This window comes from Oncorhynchus mykiss, chromosome 9 (genome assembly GCF_057628025.1).
Source record: "Oncorhynchus mykiss isolate SJ-2025 chromosome 9, ASM5762802v1, whole genome shotgun sequence".
NCBI classification, from domain to species: Eukaryota; Metazoa; Chordata; class Actinopteri; order Salmoniformes; family Salmonidae; genus Oncorhynchus; species Oncorhynchus mykiss.
In genome coordinates this window covers 10,669,593-10,697,280 of record NC_143030.1, presented here as the reverse complement: position 1 = coordinate 10,697,280, position 27,688 = coordinate 10,669,593, and the positions used below count along the sequence as shown (strand labels likewise).

Below are 27,688 nucleotides of genomic sequence, written 5' to 3'. Positions count from 1 at the left end.
GTTACCACAGCGAAAAGGTCAAAATTGGCTATATTGTAAAAATGAATGAAAACAAAAATGAATGTGCTTTTTGGGTCTTGGTTAGGGCTGGGTATAAGGTTAGCAGTGGGGTTAGGTTTAAATCTCATTTTAAGAAGAGGAATTGTAGAAATAGGCAGGCTATAAGACTTTGTGGCTGTGGTAACTAGTGACGACCTTAGATTTTGTGACAAAATAGCGCAACACGCGGTTCATATCAGGGACGACAATGTTAGGAGATATTGTAGGCATTAGATTGTTCAAAAATAACAATTCTTACTTCATTAGAGATTATTGGTTAAATCCACACTTTACATTTTATGGAGACCTTTTATGGACACCAGGCTGTAGTGTCATCGGGCTTAGAGTTGTTTATTATTCTCTTAATAGACATACACTACATGACCAAAAGAATGTGGACACCTGCTGTCGAACATCTCGTGCCAAAATCATGGGCATTAATATGGAGTTGTGTGGCTTAGACTTTCCACTTCACAATAACAGCACATACAGTTGACCGGGGCAGCTCTAGCGGGGAAGAAATTTGATTAACTGACTTGCTGGAAAAGTGTCATCCTATCCAGACGGAATCACAACCGGCGGTGATTGGGAGTCCCATAGGGCGGCGCACAATTGGCCCAGCGTCGTCCGGGTTTGGACGGTGTAGGCCGTCATTGTAAAAAATAATTTGTTCTTAAAGTGACTTGCCTAGTTAAATAAAGGTTTTTAAATATATATATATTTAAATGATGGTGCCACGTTGAAAGTCACTGAGCTCTTCAGTAAGGCCATTCTACTGCCAATGTTTGTCTATGGAGATTGCATGGCTGTGTGCTCGATTTTATACACCTGTCAGCTAATGGTGTGGTTGAAATAGCCGAATCCACTCATTTGAAGGCGTGTCCACATACTTTTGTATATCCAGTTAATGATCAAATCATTTGGTCAGTTATTTGACGTTTCTTATTCGATTCTTGATAAGACAATGAAGATTATGTTGATCTTTGTAGTAATGTGTAACAACAATCGTATGTAGCAAACAATCTACCTGATTTAGCTAAAAATATATAGTTGAAGTCAGAAGTTTACATACACCTTAGCTAAATACATTTAAAATCAGTTTTTCACAATTCCTGACATTTAATCCTAGTAAAAATTCCTTGTTTAGGGTCAGTTAGGATCACCACTTTATTTTAAGAATGTGAAATGTCAGAATAATAGTAGAGAATGATTTATTTCAGCTTTTATTTCTTTCATCACATTCCCAGTGGGTAAGAAGTTTACATACACTCAATTAGTATTTGGTAGCATTGCCTTTAAATTGTTTAACTTGGGTCAAACGGTTCAGGTAGCCTTCCACATGCTTCCCACAATAAGTTGGGTGAATTTTGGCCCATTCCTCCTGACAGAGCTGGTGTAACTGAGTCAGGTTTGTAGGCCTCCCTGCTCGCACACACTTTTTCAGTTCTGCCCACAAATGTTCTACAGGGTTGAGGTCAGGGCTTTGTGATGGCCACTCCAATTCCTTGACTTTGTTGTCCTTAATGCCATTTTGCCACAACTTCGGAAGTATGCTTGGGGTCATTGTCTATTTGTAAGACCCATTTGCGACCAAGCTTTAACTTCCTGACTAATGTCTTGAGATGTTGCTTCAATATATCCACATAATTTTCTTTCCTCATGATGCCATCTATTTTGTGAAGTGCACCAGTCCCTCCTGCAGCAAAGCACCCCCACAACATGATGCTGCCAACCCCCGTGCTTCAAGGTTGGGATGGTGTTCTTCGGCTTACAAGCCTCCCCCTTTTTCCTCCAAAAATAACGATGGTCATTATGGCCAAACAGTTTTATTTTTGTCATCAGACCAGAGGACATTTCTCCAAAAAGTACGAACTTTGTCCCATGTGCAGATGCAAACCGTAGTCTGTCTTTTTTATGGCGGTTTTGGAGCAGTGGCTTCTTCCTTGCTCAGGTTATGTCGATATTGGACTCGTTTTACTGTGGATATAGATATTTTTGTTCCTGTTTTTCCCCCAGCATCTTCACAAGGTCCTTTGCTGTTGTTCTGGGATTGATTTGCACTTTTTGAACCAAAAAAATGTAATCTCTAGGAGACAGAACGCGTCTCCTTCCTGAGTGGTATGTCGACTGCGTGGTCCCATGGTTTATACTTGCGTACTATTGTTTTTACAGATGAACATGGTACCTTCAGGAGTTTGGAAATTGCTCCCAAGAATGAACCAGACTTGTGGAGGTCTACAATTTTTTTTCTGAGGTCTTGGCTGATTTCTTTTGATTTTCCCATGATGTCAAGCAAAGAGGTACTGTGTTTGAAGGTAGGCCTTGAAATACATCCACAGTTTCACCTCCAATTGACTAAAATGATGTCAACTAGCCTATCAGAAGCTTCTAAAGCCATAACATAATTTTCTGGAATTTTCCAAGCTGTTTAAAGGCACAGTCAACTTGGTGTATGTAAACTTCTGACCCACTGGAATTGTGATACAGTGAATTATAAGTGAAATAATCTGTCTGTAAACAATTGTTGGAAAAATGACTTGTGTCATGCACATAGTAGGTGCCCTAACCTACTTGCCAAAACTGTAGTTTGTTAACAAGACATTTGTGGAGTGGTTGAAAAACGAGTTTTAATGACTCCAACCTAAGTGTATGTAAACTTCCGACTTCAACTGTAAGTAGGCCTATGTCTACAGCCTATCCACGATCCGTGTCAGCGAAATTCCCCGCGTTGATTGAAATTATGACTGTCTAATCCTACCTCTATATGGTATCATATCCCTAACAGTCTGTTTATTAAACTTGGTGGAATTGAAATCCTAATCAAATGTGTTTTTTGACCCTCCAAAATGACCTGTGAAATTGTGTAAGTTTCACAAATTTTATTTATCTGGAAAATGATATTCAAGCACAATTTTTTGAAACATTTTTGGATAATAATTATTAAAATGATTTGGAATAATAAAGTTATTAAAATGATTTGGAATAATAAAGTTATTAAAATGATTTGGAATAATAAAGTTATTAAAATGATTTGGAATAATAAAGATATTAAAATGATTTGGAATAATAAAGTTATTCAAATGATTTGGAATAATAAAGTTATTCAAATGAATAGGATATCCATTTTTCAAAGGCTTTTGGTTTGACAATGATATTTATTTTATTTGTGATTTGTTAGACACCACTGGGGAGTTTCTGCCGTTTGATGAGTTTCATTGGTAAATTTCGGGTTAATATTACTCAGAGAGAATATATGTTTGCAAAGCAATTCCACTTTCTATACTTTGTTATATTATGAGGTTGTTCCTTTTTTTCCAAGTTTACAAATGAATGACTTGAAGAACACTTTGTTATGTTATGAGATTGTTCCCTCTTTTCCAAGTTCACAAATGAATGATTTTAATGTTTTGGATAAAACAATTCAACAATAAGTGGATACATTTGGTAGTTAATGAAGTAATTTTGGGTGATTATAATTCAATATATTGCTATTGATGTTGTCACGATCGTCGTATGAAGCGGACCAATGCGCAGCGTGGTATGAATGCATTCTTTTATTGAATGACGAAAGACACGACGTAAACTGAACAAGCTAACAAAACAACAAACGAACGTGACTGCTAATGAAACATAGTGCTAACATGCAACTAGACATAGACAATCACCCACAACCCACAATGACAAAACAGGCTACCTAATTATGGTTCCCAATCAGAGACAACGACTAACACCTGCCTCTGATTGAGAACCATATCAGGCCCAAACACAGAAACAGACAAACTAGACATCCAACATAAAATGCCCACCCAGCTCACGTCCTGACCAACACTAAAACAAGGAAAACACAAAAGAACTATGGTCAGAACGTGATAGTACCCCCCCCCCCCCCTCCAAGGTGCGGACTCCGACCGCACAACCTAAACCTATAGGGGAGGGTCTGGATGGGCATCTGTCCACGGTGGCGGCTCTGGCGCTGGACGTGGACCCCACTTCATCATAGTCTTTGTCCACCTCCTTAGCGTCCTTTGAGTGGCGACCCTCCTAAATGGCTCCACTGGACTGAGGGGCAGCTCGGGACTGAGGGGCAGCTCGGGACTGAAGGGCAGCTCGGGACTGAAGGGCAGCTCCGGACTGGCTGACGGCTCTGGCGGGTCCTGACAGACTGGCGGCTCTGGCGGCTCTGGACAGACTGGCGGCTCTGGACAGACTGGCGGCTCTGGACAGACTGGCGGCTCTGGACAGACTGGCGGCTCTGGACAGACTGGCGGCTCTGGCGGCTCTGGACAGACGGGAGACTCTAGCAGCTCTGGACAGACGGGAGACTCTAGCAGCTCTGGACAGACGGTAGACTCTAGCAGCTCTGGACAGACGGGAGACTCTGATGGCTCTGGACAGACGGGAGACTCTGATGGCGCTGGGCAGACGGCCAGCTCAGGCGGTGCTGGGCAGACGGCCAGCTCAGGTGGCACTGGGCAGACGGGCAGCTCAGGCGGCGCTGGGCAGACGGGCAGCTCAGGCGGCGCTGGGCAGACGGGCAGCTCAGGCGGCGCTGGGCAGACGGGCAGCTCAGGCGGCGCTGGGCAGACGGCCAGCTCAGATGGTGCTGGGCAGACTGGAGACTCCGGCAGTGCTGGACGGAGGAGCTCTGGCGCGTCTGGACTGAGGGGCTCTGGCGCCTCTGGACTGAGGGGCTCTGGCGCCTCTGGACTGAGGGGCGGAAGCTCTGGCAGCGCTGGACAGGCGGGAGACTCCGGCAGGGCTGAACAGGAGGAAGGCTCCGGCAGCGCTGAACAGGCGGTAGCACCTGTAAGGATGAGACGGAGAGACACCCTGGTGCGCAGGGCTGCCACCGGAGGGCTGGTGCGTGGAGGTGGTACTGGATAGACCGGACCGTGCAGGTGCACTGGAGCTCTTGAGCACTGAGCCTGCCCAACCTTACCTGGTTGAATGCTCCCGGGCGCCCTGCCAGTGCGGCGAGGTGGAATAGCCCGCACTGGGCTATGCAGGCGAACCGGAGACACCATGCGTAAGGCTGGTGCCATGTACGCCGGCCCAAGGAGACTTACTGGAGACCAGATGCGTAGAGCCGGCTTCATGACACTTGGCTCGATGCCCACTCTAGCCCGGCCGATGCGAGGAGCTGGTATGTACCGCACCGGGCTATGCACCCGCACTGGGGACATTGTGCGCTCCACAGCATAACACGGTGCCTGCCCGGTCTCTCTCGCCCTCCGGTAAGCACAGGAAGTTGGCGCAGGTCTCCTACCTGGCTTCGCCACACTTCCTGTGTGCCCCCCGCCTCCAATACATTTTTGGGGCTGACTCTTGGGCTTCCATCCGCGCCGCTGTGCTGCCTCCAGCTCTTCTTTGGGGCGGCGATATTCTCCTGGCTGTGCCCAGGGTCCTTTACCGTCCAACTCGTCCTCCCATGTCCATTACTCCTTGTGCTGCTGCCGCTGCCGCTGCCTGTTACCACGCCGCTTGGTCCTGTTGTGGTGGGTGATTCTGTCACGATCGTCGTATGAAGCGGACCAATGCGCTGCGTGGTATGAAGCGGACCAATGCGCAGCGTGGTATGAAGCGGACCAATGCGCTGCGTGGTATGAAGCGGACCAATGCGCTGCGTGGTATGAAGCGGACCAATGCGCTGCGTGGTATGAAGCGGACCAATGCGCAGCGTGGTATGAAGCGGACCAATGCGCAGCGTGGTATGAAGCGGACCAATGCGCTGCGTGGTATGAAGCGGACCAATGCGCTGCGTGGTATGAAGCGGACCAATGCGCTGCGTGGTATGAAGCGGACCAATGCGCAGCGTGGTATGAAGCGGACCAATGCGCTGCGTGGTATGAAGCGGACCAATGCGCTGCGTGGTATGAAGCGGACCAATGCGCTGCGTGGTATGAATTAATTATTTTATTGAATGACGAAAGACACGACGTAAACTGAACACGCTAACAAAACAACAAACGAATGTGACTGCTAATGAAACATAGTGCTAACATGCAACTAGACATAGACAATCACCCACAACCCACAATGACAAAACAGGCTACCTAATTATGGTTCCCAATCAGAGACAACGACTAACACCTGCCTCTGATTGAGAACCATATCAGGCCCAAACACATAAACAGACAAACTAGACATCCAACATAAAATGCCCACCCAGCTCACGTCCTGACCAACACTAAAACAAGGAAAACACAAAAGAACTATGGTCAGAACGTGATAGTACCCCCCCCCTCCAAGGTGCGGACTCCGACCGCACAACCTAAACCTATAGGGGAGGGTCTGGATGGGCATCTGTCCACGGTGGCGGCTCTGGCGCTGGACGTGGACCCCACTTCATCATAGTCTTTGTCCACCTCCTTAGCGTCCTTTGAGTGGCGACCCTCCTAAATGGCTCCACTGGACTGAGGGGCAGCTCGGGACTGAGGGGCAGCTCGGGACTGAAGGGCAGCTCGGGACTGAAGGGCAGCTCCGGACTGGCTGACGGCTCTGGCGGGTCCTGGCTGACTGGCGGCTCTGGCAGATCCTGGCTGAATGGCGGCTCTGGCGGAACCTGGCTGAATGGCGGCTCCATGCTGACTGGCGGCTCTGGCGGCTCCATGCTGACTGGCGGCTCTGGCGGCTCCATGCTGACTGGCGGCTCTGGCGGCTCCATGCTAACTGGCGGCTCTGGACAGACTGGCGGCTCTGGCGGCTCTGGACAGACTGGCGGCTCTGGCGGCTCTGGACAGACTGGCGGCTCTGGACAGACTGGCGGCTCTGGACAGACTGGCGGCTCTGGACAGACTGGCAGCTCTGGACAGACTGGCGGCTCTGGCGGCTCTGGACAGACGGGAGACTCTAGCAGCTCTGGACAAACGGGAGACTCTAGCAGCTCTGGACAGACGGTAGACTCTAGCAGCTCTGGACAGACGGGAGACTCTGATGGCTCTGGACAGACGGGAGACTCTGATGGCGCTGGGCAGACGGCCAGCTCAGGCGGTGCTGGGCAGACGGCCAGCTCAGGTGGCGCTGGGCAGACGGGCAGCTCAGGCGGCGCTGGGCAGACGGGCAGCTCAGGCGGCGCTGGGCAGACGGGCAGCTCAGGCGGCGCTGGGCAGACGGCCAGCTCAGATGGTGCTGGGCAGACTGGAGACTCCGGCAGTGCTGGACGGAGGAGCTCTGGCGCGTCTGGACTGAGGGGCTCTGGCGCCTCTGGACTGAGGGGCTCTGGCGCCTCTGGACTGAGGGGCGGAAGCTCTGGCAGCGCTGGACAGGCGGGAGACTCCGGCAGGGCTGAACAGGAGGAAGGCTCCGGCAGCGCTGAACAGGCGGTAGCACCTGTAAGGATGAGACGGAGAGACACCCTGGTGCGCAGGGCTGCCACCGGAGGGCTGGTGCGTGGAGGTGGTACTGGATAGACCGGACCGTGCAGGTGCACTGGAGCTCTTGAGCACTGAGCCTGCCCAATCTTACCTGGTTGAATGCTCCCGGGCGCCCTGCCAGTGCGGCGAGGTGGAATAGCCCGCACTGGGCTATGCAGGCGAACCGGAGACACCGTGCGTAAGGCTGGTGCCATGTACGCCGGCCCAAGGAGACTTACTGGAGACCAGATGCGTAGAGCCGGCTTCATGACACTTGGCTCGATGCCCACTCTAGCCCGGCCGATGCGAGGAGCTGGTATGTACCGCACCGGGCTATGCACCCGCACTGGGGACACTGTGCGCTCCACAGCATAACACGGTGCCTGCCCGGTCTCTCTCGCCCTCCGGTAAGCACAGGAAGTTGGCGCAGGTCTCCTGCCTGGCTTCGCCACACTTCCTGTGTGCCTCCAATACATTTTTGGGGCTGACTCTTGGGCTTCCATCCGCGCCGCTGTGCTGCCTCCAGCTCTTCTTTGGGGCGGCGATATTCTCCTGGCTGTGCCCAGGGTCCTTTACCGTCCAACTCGTCCTCCCATGTCCATTACTCCTTGTGCTGCTGCCGCTGCCGCTGCCTGTTACCACGCCGCTTGGTCCTGTTGTGGTGGGTGATTCTGTCACGATGTCGTCGTATGAAGCGGACCAATGCGCAGCGTGGTATGAAGCGGACCAATGCGCAGCGTCGTATGAAGCGGACCAATGCGCAGCGTCGTATGAAGCGGACCAATGCGCAGCGTCGTATGAAGCGGACCAATGCGCAGCGTGGTATGAATCCATTATTTTATTGAATGACGAAAGACTGAACAAGCTAACAAAACAACAAACGAACGTGACTGCTAATGAAACATAGTGCTAACATGCAACTAGACATAGACAATCACCCACAACCCACAATGACAAAACAGGCTACCTAATTATGGTTCCCAATCAGAGACAACGACTAACACCTGCCTCTGATTGAGAACCATATCAGGCCCAAACACAGAAACAGACAAACTAGACATCCAACATTAAAATGCCCACCCAGCTCACGTCCTGACCAACACTAAAACAAGGAAAACACAAAAGAACTACGGTCAGAACGTGACAGATGTGACCAACCCATACTGTGGTCAAAAGCAACTTACTTTTTACCTTTAATTGTCTATGTATCCCGAAAGTTAAAGAAACTAATTAAAAAATATTTTCTTCCATCTACCCTGTTAATGATTTCTTGCACATAAGATTACATTTTGACAAAAATCCTTGTTTTTTGTTCTTCTGATTCAGAATCTATAGAGCATTCATTGTTTTCATGCCGCCATTCTAGTAAACTATGGATCGAAATTCATGAATGGTTGTGTAAAAAAATCTCCAGAATGACCTATGTTTACCTTGGATGATGTTAAATGACATTATGTTTATGTTGTAATTCCGATTATAACAATTGTATTAACATTATTATTCTCTTGGCCAAATATTATATTCGGAAATGTAAATGGGTAGAATTGTTTTATTTCTTTCATTTTTTTTCCCCATTTGAACTGTTACAATTTTATAAATCCCTCAAACTTCTGAAACTTAAAAAGTTGGAAAAAATTATGAGTAGTCACGTCTCTGAATGTCTGTTAATAATGTCTCATTGCCTTGTCAAATATAAATTATGCTCTGAATTATTGTTGTTTGGGTTACTTATTTCAACCCAAAACAATTGGGGGGGGGGGGGGGGTTCAACTGGTGTTCTATTTATTTTTTCATTGTACTCACAGGAATGTCCCTGTGTTGATGTGGAATATTGTTCTGATTATTGCAATAAAAAAAATACATTATAATAATACAACAAAAATAATAATAATTAAATCGCCACGTTTCTGCTTGACATTGTCTACACTTCCTACCATTCATAAAATTCCCAGCACGCGGTGTCGAAAAAAAAAAGCACGGTCAAATATGGTCATGTCCGCCGCGCGCCCATTGATCAACTTCCTCCTGTTACTTTGCAACCATGCCATTTAAAATAAACTGAAACTGAAAGCACAAGACCCTAGCCCCCCTTCCCTCTCTTTCCCTCCTTAAGGTTCTGCCCTATTGTACAAACAGGTGGGCGGTTTCTACAAACATTATAAGAGTGAAAGGACGTTCCAGCTTCTGCAATACAAGCGTAAAGAGACGTCTGCAGGTAAACTGACAGCCAATATCCTGCACATTTATCCAAGGAGGCGCTGTTGGGTTTTACAACAAGTTGAGAAGATCATAGGAATACCGTAGTCCCCATATCCAGTCTTGAAAAGGAAATGCATACATCTTTGCTCGTGGCCGTTTAGAAACGTTCCCTTTATTTGCTTCTGCGGTTAACGGTGCGCCATATGGGACCTTTACTAACAGATATGCCGCTGGTGGCATCCTTCGTCGACTCGCGATCAGAAGGCAGCGGCACGTCTTTCTCCGGCGAGGACTGCCCAAGCCCATCTGAATCGGTAAGTTACGCTGTTTATTGAGATATTAATAGCGAGTCACTGCATAATTAATCACTTATAGTCTAGTATAAGTATTAAGATAATGAAATGATGATCAAATTGTTTGTGATGCTGGTGTAATACTTTCTCAGTTCTGCATCTGTAGTAGACTATAAAACAGCAACCAGTGTTCCTATATGATGTGCAGGGTTTTGTTCCAGCCCAGCAGTAAAACATTTGCAGAACATCTTGTAGCTCTCCATGACCAAAAGGGGTTATAACCTGGTCGTACAGCTGGTCAGATCACTAGTTATAGATCACCTGAGTGTACAGGTGATCAGATCACTAGTTATAGATCACCTGAGTGTACAGGTGATCAGATCACTAGTTATAGATCACCTGAGTGTACAGGTGATCAGATCACTAGTTATAGATCACCTGAGTGTACAGGTGGTCAAATCACTAGTTATAGATCCCCTGAGTGTACAGGTGGTCAGATCACTAGTTATAGATCACCTGAGTGTACAGGTGGTCAGATCACTAGTTATAGATAATTTGGGCATACAGGTGATCAGATCACTAGTTATAGGTCACCTGAGTGTACACATGGTCAGATCACTAGTTATAGATCACCTGAGTGTACAGGTGGTCAGATCACTAGTTATAGATCACCTGAGTGTACGGGTGGTCAGATCACTAGTTATAGATCACCTGAGTGTACAGGTGGTCAGATCAGGGGATAAAGATCACAGTTTTATTTTTATTAAGGTGTATTATAACCTGTATGTTACTGAGTTGATCACACATTTTATTTCCAGGAGAGAGGAGGACAGAAAGGAGTGCGTGTCGACCGGAGAGGTAAAAGAAGAGTGAAGAACAGAGACGCTGCCAGGAAGAGCAGGAAAAAACAGACGGAGAGAGCAGACATTCTCCACCAGGTCAGTCTGGCTCCTTTTTCTTTAACCCAGATTTCTCTCCTCTTCTTTATCCTCTCTTTATCTCATGTTCTTTGTTCTCTCTAACTCTCTTTTCCTTTCTCTTTTTCTTTCTCTCTCACTTCTTAACTTGTCTTTCATCCTCAACTCTCTCTCTCGCTCTCATTTCTATTTAAATGTAAGGTCTTTATTGGCATGGGAAACATATGTTTACATCGTCAAAGCAAGTGAAATAGATAATAAACAAAAGTTAAATAAACAATGAACATTAAACATTACACTTTCAAAAGTTCCAAAAGAATTGAAGACATTTCAAGTGTCATATTATGTATATCTCTTTATCTCTCTCTCTCTCTTTATCTCTCTCAGTCTCTCTTTACCTGTTTATCTCTCTTTATCTGTCTCTCTCTCTTTATCTCTCTCTCTCTCTCTCTCTCTCTCTCTCTTTATCTCTCTCAGTCTCTCTTTACCTGTTTATCTCTCTTTATCTGTCTCTCTCTCTTTATCTCTCGCGGCATCTGTCTCTCTCTCTCTTTCTCTGTCTCTCTCTCTCTTTCTCTGTCTCTCTCTCTCTGTCTCTTTATCTCTCTCTCTTTATCTGTCTCTTTCTCTCTTTATCTCTCTCTGTCTCTCTCTCTCTCTCTCTTTCTCTGTCTCTCTCTCTCTTTCTCTGTCTCTCTCTCTCTGTCTCTTTATCTCTCTCTCTTTATCTGTCTCTCTCTCTCTTTATCTCTCTCTGTCTCTTTATCTCTCGCGGCCTCTGTCTCTCTCTCTCTTTATCTGTCTCTCTCTCTTTATCTCTCTCTGTCTCTTTATCTCTCGCGGCCTCTGTCTCTCTCTCACTTTCTCTGTCTCTCTCTCTCTTTCTCTGTGTCTCTCTCTCTTTCTCTGTCTCTCTCTCTCTGTCTCTTTATCTCTCTCTCTTTATCTGTCTCTCTCTCTCTTTATCTCTCTCTGTCTCTTTATCTCTCGCGGCCTCTGTCTCTCTCTCTCTTTCTCTGTCTCTCTCTCTCTTTCTCTGTCTCTCTCTCTCTTTCTCTGTCTCTCTCTCTCTGTCTCTCTCTCTCTCTCTCTCTCTCTTTCTCTGTCTCTCTCTCTCTCTCTCTTTCTCTGTCTCTCTCTCTCTCTCTTTCTCTGTCTCTCTCTCTAACTCTCTCCCCCTACCTCCCACCTTCCCATTGTTCACTTCCTCCTGTGTGTACTCTCATGCATGTGGTTTATAGTAAGGCTGGTTACTCACAGAGGGCCAGGGATCGATAACTATGGTGTGTGTGATGCAATCTGCCTGTGCAGTCAGAGCATTTCTGGGAAACCCTTGCTCTAAAGAGAAACCCTCCCTGCCTCTCTCCTCCCCCTCTCACCCCTCCCTGCCTCTCTCCTCCCCCTCTCACCCCTCCCTGCCGCTCTCCTCCCCCTCTCACCCCTCCCTGCCTCTCTCCTCCCCCTCTCACCCCTCCCTGCCTCTCTCCTCCCCCTCTCACCTCTCCCTGCCTCTCTCCTACCTTCTCACCCCTCCCTGCCTCTCTCCTCCCTCCCTCACTCCCTCTCTCCCTTCCTCAGAGTACACTACATAGGGAATAGGGTGGCAACTTTATTTATGACACTCACACCACCACCAGCTAACTACTGAAACTACACACTACTGTTTTACCAGGTAGCGGTGTAGCTAACTACTGGAACTACACACTACTGTTTTACCAGGTAGCGGTGCAGCTAACCACTGAAACTACACACTACTGTTTTACCAGGTAGCGGTGTAGCTAACTACTGGAGCTACACACTACTGTTTTACCAGGTAGCGGTGTAGCTAACTACTGGAACTACACACCACCAACATGTAGCTTTCCTTCTTCCAGTGTGAAAGTAGCTTGGTAGCTTGGTAGCTTGGTTCGCTTGGTGAACTGTATTTTCAGAGTAGCTTCCCCAACACCGACAGTCAGACACACACATTTTTATAGGGCCGTTTAGTTCAGAAACTCTGCAGGCTATCCCTAACCTCTGTCCTAGAATCAGAGCCAACTTTCACTTTCTCTCTCTTCAAACCACAATTACCTCTGTCTAAGAACGGAATGTTCCACCAGTGGAATGGAGTGAGCTCCAAAGGTCCTGGGGCAGTGACCATTTTTTTTAAAATTATTAGTGTTTTGTCTCTGTACTCCAGTACTTTGGATTTTAAGTGATACAATTACTACGAGGTTAAAGTGCAGACTGTCATCTTTAATTTTAGGGTATTTTCATATCAGGTGAACAGTTTAGAAATTACACCACTTTTTGTACATAGTCTCCCCCCCCCCCCCCCCCCCCCCATTTTATGGGACCAAAAGTGTTGGGACAAAATTCACTTGTGTATTGAAGTAGTCAAAAGTTCAGTATTTGGTCCCATATTCGTAGCACGTATTGACGACATCAAGCTTGTGACTCTACACATTTGTTGGATGCATTTGCTGTTTGTTTTGGTTGTGTTTCAGATTATTTTGTGCCCGATATACAGTGCCTTGCGAAAGTATTCGGCCCCCTTGAACTTTGCGACCTTTTGCCACATTTCAGGCTTCAAACATAAAGATATAAAACTGTATTTTTTTGTGAAGAATCAACAACAAGTGGGACACAATCATGAAGTGGAACGACATTTGTTGGATATTTCAAACTTTTTTAACAAATCAAAAACTGAAAAATTGGGCGTGCAAAATTATTCAGCCCCCTTAAGTTAATACTTTGTAGCGCCACCTTTTGCTGCGATTACAGCTGTAAGTCGCTTGGGGTATGTCTCTATCAGTTTTGCACATCGAGAGACTGAAATTTTGTCCCATTCCTCCTTGCAAAACAGCTCGAGCTCAGTGAGGTTGGATGGAGAGCATTTGTGAACAGCAGTTTTCAGTTCTTTCCACAGATTCTCGATTGGATTCAGGTCTGGACTTTGACTTGGCCATTCTAACACCTGGATATGTTTATTTTTGAACCATTCCATTGTAGATTTTGCTTTATGTTTTGGATCATTGTCTTGTTGGAAGACAAATCTCCGTCCCAGTCTCAGGTCTTTTGCAGACTCCATCAGGTTTTCTTCCAGAATGGTCCTGTATTTGGCTCCATCCATCTTCCCATCAATTTTGACCATCTTCCCTGTCCCTGCTGAAGAAAAGCAGGCCCAAACCATGATGCTGCCACCACCATGTTTGACAGTGGGGATGGTGAGTTCAGCTGTGTTGCTTTTACGCCAAACATAACGTCTTGCATTGTTGCCAAAAAGTTCAATTTTGGTTTCATCTGACCAGAGCACCTTCTTCCACATATTTGGTGTGTCTCCCAGGTGGCTTGTGGCAAACTTTAAACAACACTTTTTATGGATATCTTTAAGAAATGGCTTTCTTCTTGCCACTCTTCCATAAAGGCCAGATTTGTGCAATATACGACTGATTGTTGTCCTATGGACAGAGTCTCCCACCTCAGCTGTAGATCTCTGCAAATCATCCAGAGTGATAATGGGCCTCTTGGCTGCATCTCTGATCAGTCTTCTCCTTGTATGAGCTGAAAGTTTAGAGGGACGGCCAGGTCTTGGTAGATTTGCAGTGGTCTGATACTCCTTCCATTTCAATATTATCGCTTGCACAGTGCTCCTTGGGATGTTTAAAGCTTGGGAAATCTTTTTGTATCCAAATCCGGCTTTAAACTTCTTCACAACAGTATCTCGGACCTGCCTGGTGTGTTCCTTGTTCTTCATGATGCTCTCTGCGCTTTTAACGGACCTCTGAGACTATCACAGTGCAGGTGCATTTATACGGAGACTTGATTACACACAGGTGGATTGTATTTATCATCATTAGTCATTTAGGTCAACATTGGATCATTCAGAGATCCTGACTGAACTTCTGGAGAGAGTTTGCTGCACTGAAAGTAAAGGGGCTGAATAATTTTGCACGCCCAATTTTTCAGTTTTTGATTTGTTAAAAAAGTTTGAAATATCCAATAAATGTCATTCCACTTCATGATTGTGTCCCACTTGTTGTTGATTCTTCACAAAAAAATACAGTTTTATATCTTTATGTTTGAAGCCTGAAATGTGGCAAAAGGTTGCAAAGTTCAAGGGGGCCGAATACTTTCGCAAGGCACTGTAAATGAATGGTAAATAATGTATTGTGTCATTTTAGAGTCACTTTTATTGTAAATAAGAATATAATGTTTCTAAACACGTCTACATTAATGTGAATGCTACCATGATTACGGATAATCCTCAATGAATCGTGAATAATTATGAGTGAGAAAGTTACAGACGCACAAATATCATACCTGCAAATATCATACATGCTAACCTCTCACCATTACAATAACAGTTAGCATTTTGGGGGGGGGATGTATGATATTTGTGTCTAACTTTGTCACTCATAATTATTCATTATTTACCATTAATTTGTCTCAATACTTTTGGTCCCTAAAAAGGGGGGGACTACGTACAAAGAAGTTAATTAATTTCTAAACGGTTCACACGATAAGGATGAAAACACCCTCAAATTAAAGATGACAGTCTGCACCTTAACCTCGTAGTCACTGTCTGATTTAAAATCCAACGTTCTGGAGTAGAGAGCCAAAACAACAACAACAAAAATGTCACTTTTGTAGCTCACTGTAGGTTTGTGTGTGTTTGCATATTAGTATTTCTAATAATAGTAATGCTAACCAACATATCTCTCTCTCTCTTTCTCTCTCTCTCTAGGATCTACAGACCTTGGAAAGTTCTAACTCAGCTCTAGAGAAGGAGATTGCTGGTCTGAGAAGAGAGTTCCGGCTCTACACAGCCACCCTGGAGCAACATGAATCTGCCTGCACCCTCCGGCCCTCCTCTATACCCGCCAATATCCCCTGCTGCCAGATCCTGTCCCCCTCCGCGTCATCTATTGCCCCTGTGACTACCCCTGCACCCGCTGTGTCCCCTCAAACTACCCCGACATCCGCTGTGTCCCCTCAAACTACCCCGGCACCCACTGTGTCCCCTCAAACCACCCTGGGCTCTCTTCTTGCCCCAGTACCTGGAGGGCAGAGGACTAGTTTATCTGCCCCTGCCTCTTCACCACTCCCCACTCTCGTCACTGTTCCTTCAACTGCCCATGTGACTAACCCCTACCCTTTGCTTTCCACTCTATACTCCCCAATATCTAATATTGCCTCTCTGATTGCCCCAAACAATATGTGTGCCTCTCCAATTACCCCAAAAACGAATATTTCCCCTCTAACTACCTCGATAAATAATCTTGCCCATCCAACTACCCCAATAACTAATCTTGCCCCTCCAACTATCCCTGCTCCTACTCTGTCACCCATCTCCTACCCTCTGACCATGTACCCTCTGAACTTGTCTACCCCAGCCATTGAACCCCCAATAGAATTGTCCCTCTCCGACATCTTGGACAGTCCTGATTGGCTCTGCGACCCTGCATCACCCACCTGGGGCGAGTTCTAATGGACCAATCACACTGTTTGGCGAATGGTTGAAAGCAGTCGGTGGTTCCTCGGCCCTATTGCCTCTGACCACAGAACATCAGTACTGATTTTCTGGCAATTTTCTGACGAATCTCCAAGTTGAATCTCCACTGTCCGTCGACAGACAACCAACCACCAGGTGATCTACAGTCAACGTCTGTGATGATGTGTCTTTCACGGAGTAAGATTCCTGGCACCCTGTGAAAGACTCATTTAGGTTTCTGTAGAAAATAACAGAAAGACACTTAAAATGTATGGACTGGTGTTTGTTGGCACATGTAATGGTTGTTCACATCTTGTGAGGAATTCTGTAGCTGTTATGTTGATTTACGGTTTGTGTTTTTGAATAACCGGCCCTGTTCATTGGTCATAACAGACTATTGGCCCTGTTCATTGGTCATAACAGACTATTGGCCCTGTTCATTGGTCATAACAGACTATTGGCCCTGTTCATTGGTCATAACTGACTATTGGAACCGATCATTGGTCATAACTGACTATTGGAACCGATCATTGGTCATAACAGACTATTGGCCCTGATCATTGGTCATAACAGACTATTGGCCCTGTTCATTGGTCATAACTGACTATTGGCCCTGTTCATTGGTCATAACAGACTATTGGCCCTGTTCATTGGTCATAACAGACTATTGGCCCTGTTCATTGGTCATAACAGACTATTGGCCCTGATCATTGGTCATAACAGACTATTGGCCTTGTTCATTGGTCATAACTGACTATTGGCCCTGTTCATTGGTCATAACAGACTATTGGCCCTGATCATTGGTCATAACAGACTATTGGCCTTGTTCATTGGTCATAACTGACTATTGGCCCTGTTCATTGGTCATAACAGACTATTGTCCATGTTCATTGGTCATAACTGACTATTGGCCCTGTTCATTGGTCATAACAGACTATTGGCCCTGTTCATTGGTCATAACAGACTATTGGCCCTGATCATTGGTCATAACAGACTATTGGCCTTGTTCATTGGTCATAACTGACTATTGGCCCTGTTCATTGGTCATAACAGACTATTGTCCATGTTCATTGGTCATAACTGACTATTGGCCCTGTTCATTGGTCATAACAGACTATTGGCCCTGTTCATTGGTCATAACAGACTATTGGCCCTGATCATTGGTCATAACAGACTATTGGCCTTGTTCATTGGTCATAACTGACTATTGGCCCTGTTCATTGGTCATAACAGACTATTGGCCCTGTTCATTGGTCATAACAGACTATTGGCCCTGATCATTGGTCATAACAGACTATTGGCCTTGTTCATTGGTCATAACTGACTATTGGCCCTGTTTATTGGTCATAACAGACTATTGTCCATGTTCATTGGTCATAACTGACTATTGGCCCTGTTCATTGGTCATAACAGACTATTGGCCCTGTTCATTGGTCATAACAGACTATTGGCCCTGATCATTGGTCATAACAGACTATTGGCCTTGTTCATTGGTCATAACTGACTATTGGCCCTGTTCATTGGTCATAACAGACTATTGGCCCTGATCATTGGTCATAACAGACTATTGGCCCTGATCATTGGTCATAACAGACTATTGGCCCTGATCAACTTCTTTGAGAGTAGAATAATTGATTGATTGATTGTAATAATATGTTCAACTCTTCATTAGAACCTCACATATTGAGTTAATTTATTTGTGTATAAAATCAACAATTCAATGGACTTTCAAACCTTTTAAGTGTGATTTTAATTAATTGTAAAAAGCTGCAAATGTATTGAACAGGCTATAGACAAAAGGAATAGCATATGACTACTATATTTGGAAAACCACATCTCGTACAGTATAAACTACGTCTATATTTAAAATATCCCAGATTTAGGTTTAAACACAGGATATACAGGTTTCTGCCAAAATAAGGGAAACTCCAACATAAAGTGTCTTAATGAGACGTTGGGCCGCCGCCAGAACAGATGCATCTTGGGTAGTGCCTTCAGAAAGTATTCAGACCCCCTTGACCTTCTCCACATTTTGTTACGTTACAGCTTTATTCTTAAATTGTATTTTTTCCTCATCAATCTACACACAATACCCCATAATGACATCACAATACCCCATAATGACATCACAATACCCCATAATGACATCACAATACCCCATAACGACAAAGCAAAAAGAGGTTTTTAGAAATGTTTGCAAATGTATTACAACAAAAAAAAATTAAAAAATGAAATATCACATTTACATAGGCATTCAGAGCCTTTACTCAGTACTTTGTTGAAGCACCTTTGGCAGCGATTACAGCCTGGAGTCTTCTTTGGTATGACGCTACAGGCTTGGCACACCTGTATTTAAGGAGTTTCTCCCATTCTTCTCAGCAGATCCTCTCAAGCTCTGTCAGTTTGGATGGGGGGTGTTGCTGCACAGCTATTTTCAGAAAATTAACACGTGAAAAGATTACTGGGAATGAACGTGGACATCTTCAATATGTACCCATTGTTTTTTTATATATACAGTTAAAGCAGGAGGTTTACATACACTTAAGTTGGAGTCATTAAAACTTGTTTTTAAAGGCAAGAAGGGCCTTCTATGCCATCAAAAGGAACATACAATTTGACTTACCAATTAGGATCTGGCTAAAATTACTCCGCTCACCAACCAAGAATTCACAAAATGGGACAAACACCAAATTGAGACTCTGCATGCAAAATTCTGCAAACATATCCCCCGTGTACAATGTAAAACACCAAATAATGCATGCAGAGCAGAATTAGACCGATACCTGCTAGTTATCAAAATCCAGAAAAGAGCCGTTCAATTCTATAACCACCTAAAAGGAAGTGAGTCCCAAACCTTCCATAACAAAGCCATCACCTACAGAGAGATGAACCTGGAGAAGAGTCCCCTAAGCAAGCTGGTCCTGGGGCTCTGTTCACAAACAAACACACCCCACAGAGCCCCAGGACAGCAGCACAATTAGACCCAACCAAACCATGAGAAAACAAAAAGATAATTACTTTGACACATTAGAAAGAATTAACAAAAAAACAGCAATAGAATGCTATTTGGCCCTAAACAGAGAGTATCCAGTGGCAGAATACCTGACCACTGTGACTGACCCAAACTTAAGGAAAGCTTTGACTATGTACAGACTCAGTGAGCATAGCCTTGCTATTGAGAGAAGACCGGCTATGAATGAGGTGGAAACTGCCACAAGAAAAGGGCAACCAGTGAAGCAGAATCACCATACAACCCATATTTATGTTTATTTATTTTCCCTTTTATACTTTAACTATTTGCGCATAGTTACAGCACTGTCTATAGACATAATAGGATCTTTGAAATTTCTTTTTTTCTTTTGGAACTTTTTGAGTGTAATGTTAACTGTTTATTTTGTACTGTTTATTTCACTTTTTGTATATTATCTATTTCACTTGCTTTGTCAATGTAAACATATGGTTTCCATTTCAATAAAGCCCCTTGAATTGAAATGAATTGAGAGACAGAGAGAGGAAACATTACCACACCACTGGAGAGACACCGAGCACTGGTAATCAACGGTAACGGCTACTAACCGGGTTGATACAGATGATTCCTTCACAAACAAAGCGCGTGTGGACACCAGGCACGAGAGCGTGAGCGAGGCAAGAATCATTAGCCGAAAGTGTTTACCTCGTCTGCGAGACACGGTAGACACGCGCAGAGGCGAGGGAAGGAAGGGAGGAAAAGGGGGTGAGAAGGAGGGAAAACAGACAGCGGTGAACAATCGGTGGGTGTATCTTAGCTAGAGGAACAGAAGGAGCGCAGGTCGGATAAAAGGATAAACGCTGCTCTTTTATTTTTTTATATTTTTTTTACATTTTAAAGATGGGGGAGTGAAAGAGCGTGTGCGCCCGTCGTGTCATAACGCATCCACCGACTAGCCCAAGACAAGCGCGCCACCGTCCGTTCATGGCGTAAAAACAGGGGGTAAGTCTACATAAATATAACTGAAATAATTAAATAATTCGCTGTGGCGAGAAGAGCGTCATCCGCAGTGTGTCTCTCTCTCCTTGCACCACCTAAGTGCAGCTGAGACAGAAGAGAGACGAGGATACAGCAGGGAGGGGAGAGAGAGAAACCGCTTCCCTTACCGAATCAAGGAGAGAGGAGACGCGACTTGCAGACAGAAAATAACGGGAATATACCTAACGTATCTGTGACCAACCGGCACTGCGAAGGTTTTGGAGGTGTTTTTAACGGTGAGCAGGGATTCGGTGTTGCAGCGGCCTACCTGAAGAACCGCACATGTCGGCACGTTCGAGCACCCCATCTCCATCCCCGCCCTGCGCGGAGCCCTGTTCGGTCTGAAACGGCAGGGCCAGGCGGGTTACCGAATATCGGAACCGTTCACGGAACCGGGGAACAGTGATGCGTTATCGAAGCGGAATCAGATCGACGATTTTATGATATGAGTCTGGTATGACCTAATCAATTAATGATTTATTATTCATTGATGTGGACGGACCAATCAAACGACTGATTTTATGGATTCATGTTGTTGACGTTTTCTTGAATGGAATAATTCCAATAACCGGTGCTCTGGTAGTTCTGCTTTATCGGTGTGATGTGCTTTATGTAAGGATCCATAGGCTATAGGCTAGGCTATATCCATGACAGAAATATATAAATAAATACCAAATTTAGGCCGATGACAGGCTGATGACGCCAATACGGCAAAGCAACCCTCACAGTTGTAACCTAAATAATCCACGTGCTTCTTCCTGTCCGTCAGTAGATACATGGATCATTTCCGTTAGATCAATGCGCTTGTCTTTGTGTAAAAATATGTTTCGTTATTTCAAAAACGACTGGAGCAACGTTTTTTTCCTCCCTCGGCTATATTGAGACGGTATAGGCAGCAGGCAGGCAGTCACAAGGTGCGAAACGAATTGAACTTCAAGCAACAGCAGAACACACACACACACACACACACACCCACACACACACACACACACACACACACAGCCTATTTATTTTACCCTCCTGTCCTCTAATCTTCCATCCATCCATCTCTGGACTGCAGCACTCCGTCTCTATCCCTCCCTCCTTCCTCCCTCCTTCATCTAATTCCTCACTATGTTTTATTCCCAGATTATCCATTTTGATTTAAGAAAATAATTACGTATTGGCTCTATAAGAGGTTTTAAAAAACAGTTTTTCGCCTCCATCCTGTACACCTCTCCTTCATTATCATATCATCGGTGCATCTGGTCACACACACACACACACACACATTTGACACACACACCGGGCCGCTCGCTAACACGGCACGGCAACGATGGAGACGACTAAACTGCCCCCGACCAGCCCTTCCTCCCCGACCACCGGGTTCTCGGTCCCATCAGCGGAGAAGGTGGATGGGTTTCCCCGGCGGTCGATGCGCAGAGCCCGGCAGAGGCGCTCCCACTCCTCGTCCCAGTTCCGCTACCAGAGCTCCCAGGTCGAGCTGACGCCGCTGCCGCTACTCAAAGGTGGGTTGTATAGTCAGTCATACCTCCTCGTCAAGGTCTATTCTGTTTAGGCCTGTTGTAGGAGGCTACTATTTTTAAGTCATATACCTCCGTGTCAATGTATTTGATCTTTGTCTTGTCTTATTCTATGTACACTCTAAGAGAAAAAGGTGCTATCTACAACCTAAAAGGTCTCATCAGCTGTCCCCATAGGAGAGCCCTTTGAACAAAAAAAAAAGTTTGGTTCCAGGTAGTACCCTTTTTGTATTCCACGTAGAACCCTTTCCACACAGGGCTCTACATGGAACCCAAATGGGTTCTTCCTGGAACCAAAAAGAGTTGTACCTAGAACCAAAAATGGGTCTCCTATGGGGACAGCCAAAGAACCCTTTTGAAACCATTTATTCTAAGAGTGTACTCTCCAACCCTGTTCCTGGAGAGATATCTTCCTGTAGGTTTTATCTCCAACCCTGTTCCTGGAGAGATACCCTCCTGTAGGTTTGAACTCCAACCCTGTTCCTGGAGAGATACCCTCCTGTAGGTTTGAACTCCAACCCTGTTCCTGGAGAGATACCCTCCTGTAGGTTTGAACTCCAACCCTGTTCCTGGAGAGATACCCTCCTGTAGGTTTGAACTCCAACCCTGTTCCTGGAGAGACACCCTCCTGTGGGTTTTAACTCCAACCCTGTTCCTGGAGAGATATCTTCCTGTAGGTTTGAACTCCAACCCTGTTCCTGGAGAGATACCCTCCTGTAGGTTTGAACTCCAACCCTGTTCCTGGAGAGATACCCTCCTGTAGGTTTTAACTCCAACCCTGTTCCTGGAGAGATATCTTCCTGTAGGTTTGAACTCCAACCCTGTTCTTGGAGAGATACCCTCCTGTAGGTTTTATCTCCAACCCTGTTCCTGGAGAGATACCTTCCTGTAGGTTTGAACTCCAACCCTGTTCTTGGAGAGATACCTTCCTGTAGGTTTGAACTCCAACCCTGTTCCTGGAGAGATACCCTCCTGTAGGTTTGAACTCCAACCCTGTTCCTGGAGAGATACCCTCCTGTAAGTTTGAACTCCAACCCTGTTCCTGGAGAGATACCTTCCTGTAGGTTTGAACTCCAACCCTGTTCCTGGAGAGATACCCTCCTGTAGGTTTGAACTCCAACCCTGTTCCTGGAGAGATACCTTCCTGTAGGTTTTAACTCCAACCCTGTTCCTGGAGAGATACCCTCCTGTAGGTTTGAACTCCAACCCTGTTCCTGGAGAGATACCTTCCTGTAGGTTTGAACTCCAACCCTGTTCCTGGAGAGATACCTTCCTGTAGGTTTGAACTCCAACCCTGTTCCTGGAGAGATACCCTCCTGTAGGTTTGAACTCCAACCCTGTTCCTGGAGAGATACCTTCCTGTAGGTTTTAACTCCAACTCTGTTCCTGGAGAGATATCTATCTTCCTGTAGGTTTTATCTCCAACCCTGTTCCTGGATAGATATCTTCCTGTAGGTTTTTAACTCTAACTCTGTTCCTGAAGAGATACCCTCCTGTAGGTTTGAACTCCAACCCTGTTCCTGGAGAGATACCCTCCTGTAGGTTTGAACTCCAACCCTGTTCCTGGAGAGATACCTTCCTGTAGGTTTTAACTCCAACTCTGTTCCTGGAGAGATACCCTCCTGTAGGTTTGAACTCCAACCCTGTTCCTGGAGAGATACCTTCCTGTAGGTTTTAACTCCAACTCTGTTCCTGGAGAGATACCCTCCTGTAGGTTTGAACTCCAACCCTGTTCCTGGAGAGATACCCTCCTGTAGGTTTGAACTCCAACCCTGTTCCTGGAGAGATACCTTCCTGTAGGTTTTAACTCCAACTCTGTTCCTGGAGAGATACCCTCCTGTAGGTTTGAACTCCAACTCTGTTCCTGGAGAGATACCTTCCTGTAGGTTTGAACTCCAACCCTGTTCCTGGAGAGATACCTTCCTGTAGGTTTTATCTCCAACCCTGTTCTTGAAGAGATACCCTCCTGTAGGTTTGAACTCCAACCCTGTTCCTGGAGAGATACCTTCCTGTAGGTTTGAACTCCAACCCTGTTCCTGGAGAGATATCTTCCTGTAGGTTTGAACTCCAACCCTGTTCCTGGAGAGATACCTTCCTGTAGGTTTGAACTCCAACCCTGTTCCTGGATAGGTTTTTATTTATTTATTTATTTTATTTCACCTTTATTTAACCAGGTAGGCTAGTAGAGAACACCTTTATTTAACCAGGTAGGCTAGTAGAGAACACCTTTATTTAAACAGGTAAGCTAGTTGAGAACAAGTTCTCATTTGCAATTGCGACCTGGCCAAGATAAAGCGTAGCAATTCGACACATACAACAACACAGAGTTACACATGGAATAAACAAAACATACAGTCAATAATACAGCAGAACAAAATAAAACAAAAAGTCTATATACAGTGAGTGCAAATGAGGTAAGATAAGGGAGTTAAGGAAATAAATAGGCCATGGTGGCGAAGTAATTACAATATAGCAATTAAACACTGGAATGGTAGATCGGCAGAAGGTGAATGTGCAGGTAGAGATACTGGGGTGCAAAGGTTTTAACTCCAACCCTGTTCCTGGAGAGATACCCTCCTGTAGGTTTTAACTCCAACCCTGTTCCTGGAGAGATATCTTCCTGTAGGTTGTAAATCCAACCCTGTTCCTGGAGAGATACCTTCCTTTAGGTTTTAACTCCAACCCTGTTCCTGGAGAGATACCTTCCTGTAGGTTTTAACTCCAACCCTGTTCCTGGAGAGATACCTTCCTGTAGGTTTTAACTCCAACCCTGTTCCATGGAGTGATACCCTCCTGTAGGTTTGAACTCCAACCCTGTTCCTGGAGAGATACCTTCCTGTAGGTTTTAACTCCAACCCTGTTCTATGGAGTGATACCTTCCTGTAGGTTTTAACTCAAACCCTGTTCCATGGAGTGATACCTTCCTGTATGTTTGAACTCCAACCCTGTTCCTGGAAAGAGACCCTTCACCCAACACCAGTTGTAATTAGCCTGATGCAGCTTATCAACCAGTTAACTATTAGAATCATGTGCGCTAGAATACGGTTGGAGCTACTAGTTGCAGGTGTAGTTGTAGTTCTAGGTGTAGTTGTAGTTCTAGGTGTTGTTGTAGTTGTAGTTGTGGTTGTAGTGCTAGTTGTAGTTGTAGTTCTAGTTGTGGTTGTAGTTCTAGTTGTAGTTCCAGGTGTAGTTCTAGTTCTAGGTGTAGTTCTAGATGTAGTTGTAGTTCTAGGTGTTGTTGTAGGTGTAGGTGTAGTTCTAGTTGTAGTTCTAGTTACAGTTGTAGTTCCAGGTGTAGTTCTAGTCCTAGGTGTAGTTCTAGATGTAGTTGTAGTTCTAGGTGTAGTTGTAGTTCTAGGTGTTGTTGTAGTTGTGGTTGTAGTGCTAGTTGTAGTTGTAGTTGTAGTTCTAGTTGTAGTTCTAGTTGTAGTTCCAGGTGTAGTTCTAGTCCTAGGTGTAGTTCTAGATGTAGTTGTAGTTCTAGGTGTAGTTGTAGTTCTATATGTTGTTGTAGTTGTAGTTGTGGTTGTAGTGCTAGTTGTAGTTGTAGTTCTAGTTGTGGTTGTAGTTGCAGTTGTAGTTCCAGGTGTAGTTCTAGTCCTAGGTGTAGTTCTAGATGTAGTTGTAGTTCCAGGTGTAGTTCTAGTTCTAGGTGTAGTTCTAGATGTTGTTGTAGTTGTAGTTCTAGGTGTTGTTGTAGGTGTAGGTGTAGTTCTAGTTGTAGTTCTAGTTACAGTTGTAGTTCCAGGTGTAGTTCTAGTCCTAGGTGTAGTTCTAGATGTAGTTGTAGTTGTAGTTCTAGGTGTTGTTGTAGGTGTAGGTGTAGTTCTAGTTGCAGTTGTAGTTCCAGGTGTAGTTCTAGTCCTAGGTGTAGTTCTAGTTCTAGGTGTTGTTGTAGGTGTAGGTGTAGATCTAGTTGTAGTTCTAGTTACAGTTGTAGTTCCAGGTGTAGTTCTAGTCCTAGGTGTAGTTCTAGATGTAGTTGTAGTTGTAGTTCTAGGTGTTGTTGTAGGTGTAGGTGTAGTTCTAGTTGCAGTTGTAGTTCCAGGTGTTGTTCTAGTCCTAGGTGTAGTTCTAGATGTAGTTGTAGTTCTAGGTGTTGTTGTAGGTGTTGTTGTAGGTGTAGTTCTAGTTGTAGTTGTAGTTGTAGTTCTAGTTGTAGTTGTAGTTCTAGTTGTAGTTGTAGTTCTAGTTGTAGTTGTAGTTCTAGTTGTAGTTGTAGTTGTAGTTCTAGTTGTAGTTGTAGTTCTAGTTGTAGTTGTAGTTGTAGTTCTAGTTGTAGTTCTAGTTGTAGTTGTAGTTGTAGTTCTAGTTGTAGTTCTAGTTGTAGTTGTAGTTGTAGTTCTAGTTGTAGTTGTAGTTGTAGTTCTAGTTGTAGTTCTAGTTGTAGTTGTAGTTCTAGTTCTAGTTGTAGTTGTAGTTGTAGTTCTCATATTAAGCACGATAGAATAATAACATACAACTATCATTATTATAAGAATCTGGATTTATTTAGCGTGTAAAACATCCCTGTAGGTAAAACCCAGAGAGGAGTGCTGATCTAGGATGAGTTTTGTCTTTGAGATAATAATGAATAAAGGGAACCTGGTCTCAGATCAGGTCTCCTAATCTGAGACGTTTTGTGACGACAGGCTCCGTATTATAATAACAATACCATTGGATTTAGAATAATACAATACTAGAAACATTCGTCCTCTAGAGCTCCACGTCTCCCTCAGACTGCCTGTTAGCCTTGCGCTCCTGCCCCAGCTTTGATGTCCTCCCCTGAGGCTACAGCATCAGCCTCCCTCTCTGGTCATGGGTCTCCATGCTTTAGCTAACATGCTAACGGTCACATTTTCACCCACAGGCTAGATTCTCTCCTCTCCTCTCCTCTCCTCTCCTCTCCTCTCCTCTCCTCTCCTCTCCTCTCCTCTCCTCTCCTCTCCTCTCCTCTCCTCTCCTCTCCTCTCCTCTCCTCTCCTCTCCTCTCCTCTCTCTTCCTCCCCCCTCTCTTCATCTTCCCTCCTCTCCTCTCTCCTACTCTCCCATCTCTTCCTCTCCCTTCTCCTTCTCTCCTCTTCTCTCTTCTTATCTCGTCCCCTCTCTTCCTCTCCTTTCTCCTCTCCTATCCTCCACTCCTCTCCCCTCTCCTCTCCTCTCTCCTCCTCTCATCTCTCCTCATCTCCTCTCCCCTCTCCTCTCCTCCCCTCTCCTCTCCTCATCTCCTCTCCTCTCTTCTCTCTCCTCATCTCCTCTCCCCTCTCCCCCTCTCCTCTCTCCTCTCTCCTCTCTCCTCATCTCCTCTCCCCTCTCCTCCTCTCATAGTTTTATGATGTACTATTTGATCTGTATTTAACCAGGAAGTGGAGACAAACATATTGTCTATCTAGAGGGCAGCTACAAAAAGGAACCCTACCCTGGCACCCTATTCCCTATGTAGGACACTACTTTTGACCAGAGCCCTATGGACCCTAATCGAAAGTAGTGCACTACATAGGGAATATGGTTCCCCTGTAATGTAGAACCTTACAACATTATCCACACATATTCCTTTTGCTGAATCAAATTTCACTCTGAATCAATTCTAATTCGAATCATTCTGATTATCAGAATCATTTTGAATCTACTCAAATCTGAATCTGTTCTAATCAAACTGAATACAGCAAACAATGAAAGTACAATTTGAGAAGTGAAATGCAAACACGGCACAGTTTATGGGCATAGACCACCCGGTAGAATCTAGAGGCATAAGGCAGTCTACCTACTTGGGGGGTGTGTGTGAGTGTAGTGTGTGTGTGTGAGTGTAGTGTGTGTGTAGTGTGTGTGTAGTGTAGTGTAGTGTGTGTGTGTGAGTGTGTGTGTGTGTGTGTGTGTGTGTGTGTGTGTGTGTGTGTGTGTGTGTGT

The 27,688-nt window shown here is 45.1% G+C and overlaps 2 protein-coding genes across 2 annotated transcripts in view; both read left to right on the top strand.

Annotated features, from left to right (window-relative positions):
- Positions 1 to 9,434: 9,434 nt before the first annotated feature.
- Positions 9,435 to 16,542, top strand: batf2 (basic leucine zipper ATF-like transcription factor 2). Its single transcript, XM_021614599.3, has 3 exons — positions 9,435 to 9,904; positions 10,702 to 10,821; positions 15,527 to 16,542. The coding sequence occupies exons 1-3, from the start codon at positions 9,794 to 9,796 to the stop codon at positions 16,268 to 16,270; spliced, it is 975 nt and encodes a 324-aa protein (XP_021470274.2). The 5' UTR covers positions 9,435 to 9,793; the 3' UTR covers positions 16,271 to 16,542.
- A 3,420-nt stretch (positions 16,543 to 19,962) lies between these two features.
- The window catches only part of ppp2r5b (protein phosphatase 2, regulatory subunit B', beta), a 46,327-nt gene continuing 38,601 nt past the window's right edge, over positions 19,963 to 27,688 (top strand). The window contains exon 1 of the mRNA XM_090183452.1: positions 19,963 to 21,787. Coding sequence (XP_090039578.1) covers positions 21,595 to 21,787 — 193 coding nt within the window. The 5' untranslated portion in view covers positions 19,963 to 21,594. The remainder of the gene's footprint in view (positions 21,788 to 27,688) is intronic.